The sequence below is a fragment of the Erythrolamprus reginae genome, chromosome 1 (assembly GCF_031021105.1).
Source record: "Erythrolamprus reginae isolate rEryReg1 chromosome 1, rEryReg1.hap1, whole genome shotgun sequence".
NCBI classification, from domain to species: domain Eukaryota; kingdom Metazoa; phylum Chordata; class Lepidosauria; order Squamata; family Dipsadidae; genus Erythrolamprus; species Erythrolamprus reginae.
The window spans coordinates 67,964,402-67,980,917 of NC_091950.1; the positions used below are offsets into that span (position 1 = coordinate 67,964,402).

The following is a 16,516-nucleotide window of genomic DNA, read 5'->3' on the forward strand; positions in this document are numbered from 1 at the left end:
ATTGTACTAAGTGGCAAGGAAGCAAATTTTGATCAGGGAGGAAAAAATATTTATTTTAGGACTTGTCCAACAATGGAATAGACTGCCATGGAACAGAATAAATAGAAGCTGGATAGCCATCTAAGATGTGGAAATAGAGACCACTTATTCTCCAGGATCTTTTCCAATTCTTACTTCTCTAATTATATAAAATTTAGGAAATACAAAAATATCAGCAAGCAAAGAATCTTTAAAATTTGCTATTGTTACCAGGAGCCAAAGTATGTACAGTGGCACCTCGTGATACGAACCCCTCGTGATTCAAACATCTTGAGATACGAACCCAGCGTTCGGAAATTTTTTGCCTCTTGTTACGAACTTTTTCCGGCTTACGAACCCACCGCAGATCACAAAATGGTGCTCCGCTGGGCGCCGCCGCCTGGCTGTCACCTTTTAAAACAGCCGGGGGGCTTCTCGGCGTTCTCCCGAACCCGAACTTTTTGGGTTCGGGAGGCCGCCGAGAAGCGCCGCCACCCGGCTGTCACCTTCTGAAACAGCCGGGGGGCTTCTCGGCGTTCTCCCAAATGCCGAACCCAGAAGTTCAGCAAAAGTTTGGGTTCGAGTTCCAGAGGCCGCCGAGAAGCGCCCGGCTGTTTTAAAAGGTGACAGCCGGGCAGCGGCACCCAGCGGAGCGCCATTTTGCGATTCCCCCCCCCTTGCACGCATTAATCACTTTTACATTGTTTCCTATGGGAAACATTGTTTCGTCTTATGAACTTTTTGCCTTATGAACCACCTTCTGGAACCAATTAAGTTCGTAAGACGAGGTATTACTGTATACTTCACATATTATACTATATATAATATCAAAATTTCTTCACCACTACTTGAATGCCAGTAGCTCAAAATAAGAGGTACTAACATATTTACAAATTATTCTTCATAATTTTCAATTTTCAAAAGTTCAGAAGAACTATAAGATCAACCAGTCTCTTGCTGTTCCCAACTTAGAAAGCTTATCACTCCTGCTCTTCCACTTCACATGGTAAAGCATTCAGCTTACATATCATAAGACACAAAATCAAGACTTACCGAGCCAAACCTTCTTCATAGAGATAGATGACAAGGGGATCATAGGATGTCACCAAAACATAAAGCCGCACATCAAATTTGAAGTCTAAAAACAGGCACAACCATAATTAGTGGCCAGAAATTATTCGGAAGGGTGAATCTACTTAAGGATAAGGTATAGAATTAGATATTTTCAAGGATCATTTAACAGTCAAGTGCCAGTAAATAGAAATATTTCCTGAGCTTGGATAATTATGTAACATTTATTACAATAACAACAGAATAGAATACACAACTGCTTTCTTATAGTTCATTAACTCACTCTCAATTATCTTCAAGTTTCTAAAAAAAAAAACCCAACTTTAATTTTAATATTAACTCACCATCTATGAGAAGTGGATTGTTGATGTAACGGGAGACCAGGATGTTTTCCTCAAGGGAAATTTGATTTGGCTACAGAATGAGATAGACAGTACAATGGAGTGAAGAACTGAAAAGTTGAATGCAGTGACTTTGCTTTTCAATGAATATTTATTGAGTTAATAAACTCCATGGTGAATCCTAATGTTTTCTCTTTTCCCCCAAAAAACTTTTCTACACCAAAAAGGGCAATTCCAGTGTTGTTCTCTTAAAGTTCAGAAACGTCCAAGATACCATACACAGCATTATAATGAAGAAGAAAAGGATGAGCCTGTTCATCACTGGCAAAACAGTCTTCACCAGCTTCATAATATAAGAATTGATATGGATCCAAATTAATGTAATATATTCTAGAGAAGCCACATGTATAAAAAGCATAAACTTTAGATTATATATCCATGCAGCACGGTTGACAAAATTTCAGCAGTGTTTTGCCATTACCTTTTTCCTAGGGCTAAGAGTGTATGACTGGCTCAAAATCTTTCAGCTAACTTGGGAAAACACACACACACATGTGTGTGTGAGACAGAGAGAGTGTGTGTGTGTCCCTATGAGCATGCACATGTGCGCGCGCACACACAAAGAAAATGTTGGATCAAAGATGATTTTCTATTGCAGCATCCATGATTCCAAGAATCATATGCAACAATAGGTCAAGTTAACTACAATTGCAAAAGTTTGTTTTTAGCAAGTATGACATACATACACAAAACATTTCCTAATTACAGAAAACTAAGTAAGCTTCCCTTAAGAATGTTTGAGAGTACTCCCTACATGGAACAAATATGACATATTTGTGAATTTTGCAATCCTTGATGGAAAATGGTTTTAGAGCTTTTTCCAGGTTCTGACCTTTTGTTCACATATTACTTTTTCTTGAAGCAGATCTTGTCCAGCTTTGGAAAGATTTGCTTCATTCACTTGGCCATCAGTTCTTTAATTCCATGGGAAACAGCCAGGCTGTGAACAGGCTGGATTAGATGTTGGGAGGGTGGGGGGAGAGAATGAAAGTTTTCATTAACTGAATGTAATGACTCACATTCAAGTTTTATGTTGTATCTATTCCAGGAATACCTATTTGACTAGCTTTAGGATAGATAGATACAAACATAACTTTTTTTTTACTTTTTAGTTGTATATTTATTTGTTTATTTATTTGTTTGTTTGATTGATTGATTGATTTTTATGCTGCCCTTCTCCTTAGACTCAGGGTGGCTTACAACATGTTAGCAATAGCACTTTTTAACAGAGCCAGCATATTGCCCCCACAATCCGGGTGCTCATTTTACACACCTCGGAAGGATGGAAAGCTGAGTCAGCCTTGAGCCGGTGATGAGATTTGAACTGCTGACCTACAGATCTACAGTCAGCTTCAGTGGCCTGCAGTACAGCACTCTACCTGCTGCGCCACCCCGGCTCTTATAAAGTTGTGTCTTACTGAGTTACAGTTACTTTAGCATATTATACTTAAATCCATCACAATGTGAGTGAGGTGGTTGAATTTATTTTGCAAAATACTACCCTACCAGAATGATTAAAGAAACCAGTTGCTTATTCCATACTATTTTATAAGGTATATAACTTCCAAAGTATCTTTAGTCATCAATCCACAAAGTGAGGATGCACAAAAACATACAAATTTCATTTCTGAATGCAATCATCTGAGCATAATTGTTTTTTTCCTTCAAATTTGTACTTTATCCACTCTTACTGATCAAATACATCCCAGAATGTTTTCATAAATTTCTAATACAAACACACACACACACACAAAAACCCATTCACATATCAGCCTCATTTTCAGCTTCTACTTTGTATACCTGATTTCTTTGGAGTGTGAAAATACAATGGTCTGATTCCCGCATCACATAAAGCCATAATGTGAGTGATTTGAGTTTAGCTTACTTAATATGCACAATCACCTATTGTGGCTTAACATTAAATATGAATAGGATCATTATACTGTGTTCACAGAACTATGAGTAGAAACCCTTATTCAGAGTTTAAACAGGGTTAAATATCTAGTCAAAATGGGAGTAGTCATTCATTTCCACTTTTTAAGACTATAACTTTTACTGCAGATTTAAGCAAGTAGCAGAACACTAAATTGATTCAAAACTGCACATTAATTTCTACTGCTAGCAGTCTATCATATTTTGGCAGGGAAAATATACAAAATACGGGAAGCAGTGAGTCATCAATCAAGCCATATTTTGAAGTTGTTAGATTGATTCTTAAATGCTTACATTATTGATCAAATAGACACCCCGTCCCCGGGATGAAGCCACTGGTTTTACTATCCAAGGACCCCTGTCCTTTGAATAGGAAGCTAGTTGAGAAAGAAAGAAAAAAGACAAAATAAATAAATTTTCTACAAAAAAGTCATCAAACAATGATAGCTTTGGCCAGTAATACTTAAGATTTTCGGTATAGTTTATTAGTATATATCACTGAACCTTGTTTACCAATCAAACGTTATCAATAGTTGAAACAGTGATATTCTTTTTAAAAAATTGTATATTTCATATTGAGAATCTAGTCATAGACAAGACAAATATAAACAATTATGTGAAGACTAGAGATGGCACAAAACTTTAACCTGCACCCTTTGAACAGGCGCACAGTTTGTATGTCAAAATATCAATGTTTAGGACCCTAATACATTTCTGCTAGTGTGTATCAAATACCATATTTACTTGAAAGTAAAATATTTTATAAAGAAAAAAAAGCAGTAAGGGAAAACAAAGAAGTTCAACAAGCATTTTCCTAGGCTCAGCAAGTATTAACTTTTATCCATTTATATTATGGTAAGTTTCACTGAGGTCGACCATGTTTATTCCCATTATAAAATGTTAAGGATTTAAATTCTGATTCTGTTATTATGAAATCCTATCATAGACTATTCTGGTCTGAGGAGAAGAACAAAACGTACTAATCCAACCCTTCCTTGTTTTGAAATATTAAAACATCTAAAACTGACGGCAGGAAAAAATACTAGTGGTACCTTAAGTCTGAGGATTTTTTTCCCATTTTTAATTCATTATTTAATTATAAGTTTTACTTTTTATTTATTTTAATTTTTTTATTTTTATCCGATTGAAAAAAAACATTGATAGGGAGCCCTGTAGAAAACCCATTTTAAAAGGACTATTCGTGGACTCTAGACTTCTTTCAAGAATCTTCCCTCTCACCAAGATTCAATTTAATAATAATAATAATAAACATTTAATTAGAATTCCCTTTTAACAAAGAGCATAACAGCAAGCCATATACAACTAATAAAGACACAGTAGACAATACACACACTTAACTAAAACACATACAAACCTTGTTAAAACCATTCCCAACCTCTCCAATATCCTCCCCTCTTGCAGATCCCTAGAATAAGGATGTTTCAATTTGCCAAATATTAGATGGCCATAGTTATTGTAGGACATGATTGGGTACATGGAGTAATTAAACCTAGAGAACTGCTTCATTCCTGTTTTTCTCCAATAAATAACCTCCAAGTAAAGCCATAATGTGAGTGATTTGAGCTTAGCTTACTGTAATATGCACAACCACCTATTGTGGCTTAACATTAAATATGAATAGGATACAGGGGATTCAATACACTAGGAATATTATGAAATGAAAATTTCTCATTCACTTCTAACTTTACTTATGAACCGGTAATCCAGGTCATGGACTTACTGCAAAACTCCTGATATTCAGCTGGAAGGATGAAGGTCTGAGGCAAAATATGGAAGGTCTTGAATCCATAAATCTGTTGCATTCGATTAATGTTCTTGTATAGTCTATCCTTCCGAGTTAATTCATATGACCTAAAGCATGGAGGTATAATTTGCTGATGTCACGTTGTTTATGAAGATTTTTAAGAATTCACCATTACAATTAAACTTTCATTCTCCTGACTTTTATTCAGCAGACTTTGGGTGCAACAGATAAAATTTAACATCACATTTCACACACACACCAAAACAGGCAATTGTTTCTAAAGCATTCTGGACAATTTAAAGTAATTTGCAATAATTTACATTATGCAAATGATATAACATGATATAATTATTTTGCTGTAAGCTGCCCAGTGTCTTTTGTGAGTTGGGCGGCATAAAAGTTCAATCAATCCATCCATCCATACATCCATCCATACATACATACATACGTTTTCAAGCATTATGTAATTACACAAATGTAAAACATTACCTCAATAATTTCAGATTTCATAGACTATTGGGTTTAATTTATATACTTTTTCCAAAAATGGTGCCTTAAGTCAGAGTTTTACTATGTGATTTCTTTCATAATCTTCACAAAACATTTAATATCTAACTTGATATTGCAATCATTTCACTACTAAAAGCATATGTACAACATGCCACTCTTTTATTCCCTCAATTTAAGTCACCTCTAAATACCATGTTTCCCCGAAAATAAGACCCTGTCTTATATTTTTTTGAACCTGAAATAAACGCTTGGCCTTATTGCAATGCACTCAAAAGTCCGACTGGGCTTATTATCAGGGGATGACTTATTTTTGGGAAAACAGAGTAGAAATCAACAATCATTTTTCAGTCAAGTATAGTCTTTCCAAGATAATCTTGGATTCAATCTGGACAACCACATTCTGTTACTCTTAAAATCTTCACTGTCCCATACTCATCCTTTTGCCTATTCAAATGTACACATTCACACGTAATTTATCCAGCCTATGTCTTATCACTTTATGCCTATCTTTAATGGCTCATTGCCTTGTCAAAAGCCTCCAAACCACCCACCTGAACTGGGAATAGGTGAATGCCTACTTTTGCTCAGAGCCATCAATAGCAACAGCTGAAGTATAAAATGTTCCCATTCCTTGGGGGGGAAATCTCTGGACTCAAGCATACATTTGTCCACCAGCCCCTCTTGTTACCTTCAAGGACATGAATATGCCAAATTTTTAAAGTTGTTTGTGCAAGGGAAAGCAACTTGCAGTATCCCAATTTTTAAAAAAAATAAAGCTGGGCACTTGGAAGAAATATAAATATAAATAATCTGCAACTCTTGGCAGATAGAGCATCACTCTTCATAGAATGAGTCTGTTCTGTATCATAACGTTATCATGCCCAAGGAGCTGCTGATTCAGTTCTACAGAGGAATCATTGAGTCTGTCATCTGTCTGGTTTCGTGCTGCAACCCAACAGGACGGACACAGACTTCAGAGGATAATCAGAACTGCAGAAAAAACAATTGCTGCCAACCTGCCTTCCATTGAGGACCTGTATACTGCACGAGTCAAAAAGAGGGCGGGGAAAATATTTACTGACCCCTCGCATCCTGGACACAAATTGTTTCAACTCCTACCCTCAAAACGTCGCTACAGAGTACTGCACACCAAGACAACTAGACACAAGAACAGTTTTTTCCCGAACGCCATCACTCTACTATATTGCTTCTTCATTGCTTATTTGACCCCTATGACAATCATTAAGTGTTGTATCACATGATTCTTGACAAATGTATATTTTATTTTATGTACGTTGAGAGCATATGCACCAAGACAAATTCCTTGTGTGTCCAATCACACTTGGCCAATAAAATTCTATTCTATTCTATTCTATTCTATTCTATAAGACTCCTTACCTGGGAAAGTGATTCACTTTTTGAATATCTGTGAGAGTTCTTAAAACATAGGGTTTTAAATGTGACCCCGTCCACATAAGATTATATTCATTGCTGCTGGGATGCACCTGGGAAAAAACATGGTTGAACATTTTAATAACTAACCAGCTGAATAACATTTTATTAGCTCAGAATCTATACCTTGGACAGCATTCAAAGTTAAGAACAATTTCATTCATGCAACAGAACCTGCCAATTTCCCTTCCCTATTCACAAGTGCTCTGAAGCAGTGTTTCGCAACCTTGGCAACTCCGAGTCTGCGGAGAGGGGCGGCATACAAATCTAATAAATAAATAAATAAACTTGAAGAAGTTTGGACTTCAAATCCCAGCATTCGCTGGCTGGGGAATTCTGGGAGTTGAAGCCCAAATTTCTTCAAGTTGCCAAGGTTGGGAAACACTGCTCTGAAGGACTTCCACCCAGAGGAAAGGAAATTATTAAAACGTTAATGCTATCAAAAAATCTAAATCGACCAAAAGAATTCCACTGATTCAAATAACTGTAGTAAAATAAATTATTAAAAAGTAGGGACAATCTGACTTCTACTCCAGAAAAAAATGCTGTCCACTTATGAACATTATAGCTGTTACATGTTAAGTTTGCTATTTATTCCAGTGTCTCCCAACCTTGGCAACTTGAAGCTATCTGGACTTCAACGCCCAGAATTCCCCAGCCAGCGAATTCTGGGAGTTGAAGTCCAGATAGCTTCAAGTTGCCAAGGTTGGGAAACACTGATTTATTCTATATTGATGACAGACTGCACATATTATTTGCCGAACAAAAAGTACAGTACAATCATATCTACAAATTCAGTTTCTTTAGTAATATAATAAGCATCAAGAACAAAATCTCTCTTAAACACAGTATATAAAAGAAATAAATATAATTTGTAGCATTACAATGCTAGACAAGATACCAAATTAAAGAATATTAAAGAATTAAAGAAAATTAAAGAATTGCTTTTTTATTGGATTCAGGTTACTCTGGACTTTGATTAAAATCAATGGAAACAGATTTAATTTTCAGGGCCACAAAAATTAATAAACATACCTCCCGAAATCCATGAGCTGACAGAATGCTGCGCACCAAGCGACTGTCCGTTCTCACAATTTTAAAAGACAAGTGATAACGCTCTGGAAACAGAATACAGAATTATTAAATCATAATCTATTTTACCAGTTGCAAAAAGGGAGAGTTTTTCTCAGGACTTTTTCATTTCTTCTATTCTGCATAAGAGCCATAAAGTCTATAAATCCATACCCTTCCCTTATTTATGTACGTTTATTTCTATGTTTCATTGGGAGACAGGCTTCTCTATTCCCATGAATGCATTAATGTAGATAAATATATATATATTATTGAACTATATTAAAGATGTATGCAATCCTGGTGTCTTTTAAATTATGGCATGTGGCAGATACAGTACATGCATGCAGACACGTATACTGTATGAATGATTGTCTGGTAGTGGGCACAATCACTGTGCATATGTTGTGTGTGTGTTTTATATTATAAAATCAATAAAATATATATATATATATTGTATACAAGTGGGTCACATGGGACAAAAATTGGTTCAAAGGTTTGAAAAGCTGAACACTATGTAGATGTTTTATTTATATTCTTTTTTTCTTTTGTCTATCTTAAATTCAAAGTCAACATTTCAGGTAAATATAACATACAAAAGAAAGATTCTTAACCCTTACAAGCTGTTGACAACGTTCACTACTGTATTTTAAAATACTCTTTAAAATTTCTTCTCTTAAATAAGTTTTAAAATCATAACAGGTTTTTAATTTTTGAAGATGTAATAGATTTATATTTGAAAATATTTAAAAATTCCAGCTCAATGTATTTTAAAAATTAAAAACTCTTTGTAAAACAGATTATCAGTATGCCAAATAAATATTGTATTTCATTTTTTTTAATCTACTGTACGCGATGTAGGTAGAATTTGACAAAAATAAGATTTACCCCCAATCAAACGGATGTAACTGTCCTTGGTTAGAATAGCTTCAGCATGAAATACCATGATTGGAATCCTTCTGAATCCACCTGTCCACATGATACATGGGTGCTCCCTAAAAAAAAGACAAGCTTTTTAACAGATAAGAAATAACTACCTTAATTATACATACACAACCTCATTTTAGAAAACAAGTAGTCTTCAAGTATTCAAGTATTTAGGCACTATCCTTAATTCAGACACTTTTTTGATTACCAATATTTTTTAAGAAACCTATTTTTTTCTCCATCCTAGATTAAAAATTCTTGTCTGGGAAAGAACTTTTTCTTCTTTTTAACATAGTATTAGAATAAATATATAGGACGGACACTTACATTTTCCTCATACAGTTCTTTGTAAATCAGGACAGAATCTCTGTATGTATTGTGGCAACGTATGCTACAGCAACGCCTCAGCAAGCATCATGTTGCTGGGCTACTATTAAGCCTCACCCTAATGCAGAAATGTTGAGAATTGCCCAGACAGCACATACCAAAGCATATAGCAAATATATGTTACACACCCACACACAACTTTCCATAAGTACTTAACATTTTTTTCTCTTAATATTAAAAACTGAAAATTAAAATTAGACAGTATCCTTTGGTGATTTCTGGTGAATTCACCAAGGTTGTTGTAAGTCATGTATCACTACATTAACAAAATCTGATGCCTTAATCCTCCCTTTAGGATGCTCCCATAGCAAGCCTCAATTACCTTCATCCCATTCTCTCTATTCCAGACTAACCTGTTCCTCATTAAAGCCACAGAAAAGGCACACTTCTGAGATCCCACTAAGTGACAGGATTTCAGGAAAGGTGGGACGAGCAGATATTCTTAGGGAAAGGCAGTCTCACAAATAACCAAGTCCTGTGCCGGTGATAACCAGCATTTTGAATTACATCAGAAAAATCTGGAAATCAAGGCAGCTCAAAAATGTAATTGGGGCAAACCTAGGAACATCCAACATCTCTACATGGGGCTACCTTTGAAAAGTGTTCGTAAACTCCAGATCGTGCAGAACGCGGCCGCGAGAGCCATCGTGGGGCTTCCCAGATTCGCCCACGTATCTACAACACTCCGTGGCCTGCATTGGCTGCCGATCAGTTTCCGGTCACAATTCAAAGTGTTGGTCATGACCTTTAAAGCCCTACATGGCATTGGACCAGAGTACCTCCGGAACCGCCTGCTACCGCACGAATCCCAGCGGCCGATAAAGTCCCACAGAGTTGGCCTTCTCCGGGTCCCGTCGACTAAACAATGTCATCTGGCGGGCCCCAGGGGAAGAGCCTTCTCTGTGGCGGCCCCGGCCCTCTGGAATCAACTCCCCCCGGAGATTAGAACTGCCCCCACCCTCCTTGTCTTCTGTAAACTACTTAAGACCCACCTATACCGCCAGGCATGGGGGATTTGAGGCATCTTTCCCCCAGGCTTATTATAATTTATGTTTGGTATGTATGTGCTGTTTGGTTTTTAATTATGATAGGGTTTTTAGTTTTTTAATATTAGATTTGTGCCATTATAATATTGTTTTTATCGTTGTCGTGAGCCGCCCCGAGTCTTCGGAGAGGGGCGGCATACAAATCTAAATAATAATAATAATAATAACCTGTAACTTACAAGCGATTTTCAAGATCAGCCCCAAATAAAGTAGAAGCAGCTATCCAAAAAAGTAGGAATCTCCCTTCACTGAAAGTGTTCAAGCAAGGATAAAACTGCCATCTGTCAGGAATGCTTTAATTTAGATTCCTGCACTGAGGATTAGACCCGATGGCTTAAAGATTCCCCTCCAGTTTTCTTCTATCATCTATATTATCCCATTTGTGTTCCAGATTGAATTGTAAAACTTTATAGACTGTTTCCTACCGTGATCAAACTACAGTACAGTGTAAGTGAAGGACATTCTGCCAGTTTTCTATGGCAACAGAAATTAATGGGCAGGAGAGAACTGATTAAAAAAAATAATCTGCTAAAACAAGCCATATTCGTAAACCTTTGCTTATAAACATAGCTTCCTGCAAGGGAACAAGAAGCCCACTTAGGTAAATAAAGATGAAGTAAACTAAAGTCAAGTAAGCTAAGAAATAACTCTCAATGATAGGAAAGGACAACTTTTCATCAGGGATCACAATTCAAATACAATGCTTTGCATATAAAAGGCACAAGGCGGAATTCCCAGCTATAGGATCAAATTAACATGAAAAATCTCTGCTTGAGATCATGAAGAATCTAAATTCTGATCTAGATGAATTGGTACCATGGACAAAGACAGTTTCATCCATCTACACCAGAGGTCCCTAACCTTTTTTGCACCAGGGACCGGCTTTAAGCTAGACCAGTTTTCCACGGCCCGGTGGGGGGGGGCGCTTTTGTCAAATGGGGGTGGGGTTATGGAATGGTGGAGCTTAGTGACGCAGCCCTCCACACTTCTCCACAGGGCGGGGAGAATCAGGAGGCTCCTTTGGCGGCTGGGGGCTGCCTGGCTTTGTGATTTTGGCTGGGGGGGAGTTAGGAAGGTCCTACTTCTCCCCCCCCCAGCCAAAAATTCAAAGCCTATCTGCTGGATACAGGCGATGAGTGGGACAGAGCGGCCCGGAAGCCTCTTGCAGCAGCTGCCACAGCCACCGGCTTCGGCACCGCTCGTCCCGCTCATCGCCCGTATCCAGCAGATAGGCTTTGAGTTTTTGGCTGGGGGGGGAGAAGTAGGACCTTCCTAAGTCCCCCCCCAGCCAAAAACTCAAAGCCTATCTGCTGGATACGGGCGATGAGTGGGACAGAGCGGCGCGGAAGCCTCTTGCAGCAGCTGCCACAGCCACCGGCTTCGGCGCCGCTCGTCCCGCTCATCGCCCGTATCCAGCAGATAGGTTTTGAGTTTTTGGCTGGGGGGGGAGAAGTAGGACCTTCCTAACTCCCCCCCAGCCAAAATCACAAAGCCCGGCAGCCCCCCAGCCGCCAAAGGAACGTCCTGATTCTCCCCGCCCTGCCCGACGCCCCACCCTGTCCTGCATAATGTCCTCTGCCGGGAGGGCAGCGGCACCGCGGACCGGCTGGAAAACCCCAACGGCCCGGTCCCGGTCCGCGGACCGGCGGTTGGGGATCTCTGATCTACACAATAGTCACATTTACGTTCCCTTGTAACCCACCAACTTCCAGAATTACAAGGAAAAGTAGCCTGTGCATACAAGTTTTAAACGTATGGCGAGAACAATAATGTGTATTTAAACCTTTCTCCCAAAACCTTAATGTGTCTAGCTCCTCTATTTAGTCTTCAGAGTGGTGCTAAAATTTGCAAGGATAAGCATGGATTTATCAACTTTGCAGAGATTTGGAACCTGCGTGTGTGTTTAACTGAACATATTTAAAACTACCTGCAGACATTAGTGTTTACTTTAAGATCATTAAAGGCATCTGGTTACCTAGGGTAACTAGGAACATGTCTTATGTGTGAACCCTCATCCTAAGGATGAAGTTAATTCTCACTAATTCTGGCTGAATGTCCACAGAAGAATAAGGATAAGTGTATAGCAGATATGAAGCTATACACTGAACATTCACACTTATAACTACAAGCATTCATGTTGATTTTTTTAAAGAACGTACTAACATACTAAATCCATACTAACTCTTCCAAAATATACAATTATAAACTTTTAACTTACTCTGGCCCTTCCATTTCTTCCTCTTCCTCTGAAGACGAATCTGTTTCTTCCAAATCCCGAGCCATTCCAACTGGCATATCCTGTGTATGTTTTCACACAGCCCAGAAACAATGAACCCTTAATATTTTCACTGTAGAATCAGAAAATCTAACCAGTACTATATTCTATGAAGAAAATGAAAATTCAATTATCAGAGTAAATTGGAGATATACAATAATCAAGCTTCTTAGTACAAAGCCACATACAGTTTCTAGACATTTTATTTTAATTTCTAATTCAACCAGGGGCTATCACTGTATTAGCTGGATGACTTTGGGCCAATCACTCTTTCTCGGCCCAACCCATCTGATAGGTTTGTTGTAGTGTAGAAAATAGGAGGATGAAGGTATCTTGGATATACTCACTACCTTAATATTGGTAAAAACAATACACGCTATTTTTTTTAAAAAAGATACTCATTTATTTGAATTCTATGGCCACCTATCTCAACAAGTTAAACTGAGTGGCAGACACCATAAAAACATAAAACAATTATATATAATTGCTGAGTAAAACTATTGTCATAATTGTTAATTCAGCCAAGGAAAGGGGCCTGTAAGACATTCAGATCAGGGAATATAGCCAGGCCTTCAAGGCTTTACAAAGGGCCAACTAGGTTAGGCTGATCGTAATCTCGAAAGAAGAATGCTCCTGAGGGCAAGAGTTACAGCACATCTCCTAATCCCTGCCAGATGATATATGTTGGCTGGCAGGGCTGTAACATGTCCAATTATAATTATTTTAATAATTAGACCAGAAATTGTGTAAGAAAGGAATGAAGAGCAATAGAAGTTCCTTTCCACAATTATTCTTTTGAGATCCTTCTTAGGAGCAAAATAGGTGAAAGAAAATCAAAATGGGAGAAGCAGCAGGGGGGGGGAAAGGATGGAGAAAAGATTCCACCTTCTCTTCCCACCCACTTTCTTGCTGCTCAAGATTGCAACAGTCCAGCTTTATATTTGGCCCTGAATTGCATCTTAAGCTTGCCATCCTCTTAACAAATCTGAGTCATATATATAATCCATCCGTAATATAACAAAATATACCCATATGGATTGAAAAAATATACGTGACCTGCTGCATGAAGTTAGATTATGTAAACATAAGAAGTCTAAAGCATACAGTATCAGAAACAGTCCTTGCTAAGGAATCTTTAAAAATATATCTTTGCTGCGCTCAGACAATCTTCTAGGGCAGTGATGGCGAACCTAGGGCATGGGTGCCACAGAGGGCACATGAGGTTTTGCCCTATGTCAATTCCAGTGCGTGTGTGCATGCTGGCCAGCTGATTTTTGTCCTTCTGGAGGGTGGGGGGAGGCTGTTTTTATCCATTGGTCTGTTTTTCGCCCTGCACAGACTTCAAGAAAGCCCCTTGGGCCTGTGGATGGCGAAAAAGGGCCAAACAGGCCAACTGGAGGTTCGGAAACATGGGAACAGTGCGGGGGGTTGTGTGCGCATGCACAAGGGGAGGCCATTGCATTATGGATACGGGTACACACCATCATGTGTGCGCGCACCCTTTTGGCACCTGAACAACAAAAAAAAGGCTTGCCATCACTGTTCTATGCAATAAAGAGATCCTCCATGTCACAAAACTCCCAGGATCAAAATGATATTCAAGCACCTTGTCTTAAACACTCCCTGCCCCTTTCTGTGACTCCCAGGGATGCTTTTTTTCTGAGGGTTCAACAGGCACTTGCAATACCTTTTTCCGTTCAAAGCACCAGCATGCTAAGTTTCGATTCGCAATCCAAACTTTTCTTTGCAGAATTTTGGCAAGAAACGAAAGTAAGGCATGGAAAGGGGCTGGGCCCCCTACAGAAAGATGGCAATGCCTCTTTAGAGGGTACAGGCAGCGATCTGGAGTGGTGCAGTGGTTAGAGTGCAGCAATGCAGGCTACTTCAGCTAACTGCTAGCTGTAGTTCAGCAATTCAAATCTCACCACCGGCTCAAGGTTGGCTCAGCCTTCCCACCTTCCAAGGTGGGTAAAATGGGGACCCAGATTGTTGGGGGACATAGGCTGACTCTTTAAACTGCGTAGAGGGCTGTAAAAACACTATGAAGCGGTATATAAGTCTAAATGCTATTGCTATTGCTATCTTTGCCGGAGGGCTCGCTTGTCCCCATCGTGGGAATCACACTCCTGATCTTGGGGAAGGAAGGGATCAGAAATTATGCCGGGAAACTGCAGAATCTTGTTTCATTCCCATTGGGGGGAGGGGTAATCTGGAAAGCATTGCCTGAATTCTTTGCGGTGGGTCCACAAATTAGAGCCGGAATGGCGCAGTGGTTCGAGTGCAGCACTGCAGGCTACTTCAGCTAGCTGCTAACTGTAGTTCAGCAGTTCAAGTCTCACCACCAGCTCAAACCTTCCATCCTTGTGAAATGGATAAAATGAGGACCCAGATTGTTGGGGGCAATGGGCTGATTCTGTAAACTGCTTAAAGAGGGCTGTAAAAGCACTATGAAGCGGTATATAAGTCTAAGTGCTATTGCTATTACTATTTTTGCCAGAGGGCTCACTTGTCCCCTTCATGGGAATCACACTCCTGATCTTGAGGAGGAAGGGATCATAAATTATGGGGAATCTGATTTCATTTAAGGGGGGGGGCGCATTTGGAAAGCAACGCCTGGATTCTGTGAACTTTGCGGTCCATCCATGAATTATAACCAGAATGGTGCAGTGGTTAGAGTGCAGCACTGCAGGCTACTTCAGCTAACTGCTAGCTGTAGTTCAGCAGTTCAAGTCTCACCACCAGCTCAAGCCTTCCATCCTTGTGAAATGGATAAAATCTTTGCTATCTTTGCCGGAGGGCTCGCTTGTCCCCTTCGTGGGAATCACACTCCTGATCTTGGGGAAGGAAGGGATCAGAAATTATGGGGAATCTGGTTTCATTTGGGGGGAGGCAATCTGGAAAGCATTGCCTGAATTCCACCAACTTTGCGGTCCATCTGCGAATTAGAGCTGGGGTGGCGCAGTAGTTAAAATGCAACACTGCAGGCTACCTCAGCTAACTGCTAGCTGTAGTTCAGCAGTTTAAGTCTCACCAGGCTCAAATTTGACTCAGCCCAAAGTGGGTAAAATGAGGACCCCCATTGTTGGGGACAATAGGCTGACTCTGTAAACCGCTCAGAAGGGGCTGTAAAAGCATATAATAAGTCTAAATGCTATTGCTAATTTGATGCCAGCTGCTTCCATCCCATTGAATGCCGGTCATCTCAACCGTGAATGAAACGCTACTTTCCATCCGCGAACCCCGAAGGTCAACTTCTTGTCCAAGCAAGTTCTATGCATGCAAACAAGCAAGCAAGGAAGGCGCACCTTTCCCAAACTCCGCTCTCGGCCATTACCTGCTGCTTCATCCTCTTTGGGGCCAGGAAGTCGCGATTTCCTCTACTCAGCGCTTCCCCCTGTTACTACAACAACCAACAGGCAACCGTCTCCCCCCCTTTACGGGAGACACATTTGCGCAAGCGCCAATTCTCGGGTCCCGCCGGTGCCCTTCTCCTCACGCATGCGCGCGTTTCCGGTCCTCTTCAGTCGCCTCTTCTAAAACGGCGTCATCAAAAATTATCTTTTTAGAAAAAAAAAAGGAAAAGCGAAAATGAGGCTCGGGCTTCTTCCACCCACCGCTTCGAATTCTACGTCACAATGCCTCAGAAGGCTTCCGCGCATTT

At 39.5% G+C, this 16,516-nt stretch overlaps 1 protein-coding gene across 12 annotated transcripts in view; it reads right to left on the minus strand.

Annotated features, from left to right (window-relative positions):
• The window catches only part of TTLL5 (tubulin tyrosine ligase like 5), a 160,854-nt gene extending 144,359 nt beyond the window's left edge, over positions 1-16,495 (minus strand). For 6 of the 12 annotated variants that reach the window (XR_011559384.1, XR_011559383.1, XM_070754270.1 and 3 more), the window contains exons 1-8: positions 12,799-12,958; positions 9,109-9,215; positions 8,185-8,267; positions 7,096-7,202; positions 5,164-5,294; positions 3,717-3,799; positions 1,434-1,503; positions 1,072-1,156 (exon numbers count right to left, since the gene is read on the minus strand). Coding sequence is in view for 10 of the 12 variants with exons in the window: in XM_070754270.1 (XP_070610371.1) it covers positions 1,072-1,156; positions 1,434-1,503; positions 3,717-3,799; positions 5,164-5,294; positions 7,096-7,202; positions 8,185-8,267; positions 9,109-9,215; positions 12,799-12,875 (743 nt within the window). In the remaining 2 variants the exon portion in view is untranslated. Of the gene's footprint in view, positions 1-1,071; positions 1,157-1,433; positions 1,504-3,716; positions 3,800-5,163; positions 5,295-7,095; positions 7,203-8,184; positions 8,268-9,108; positions 9,216-9,474; positions 9,554-12,798; positions 12,963-16,189 lie in introns of those variants that run through there. The other 6 variants (XM_070754273.1, XM_070754283.1, XM_070754271.1 and 3 more) reach the window with 3 other exon arrangements.
• Between the last annotated feature and the right edge of the window lie 21 nt (positions 16,496-16,516).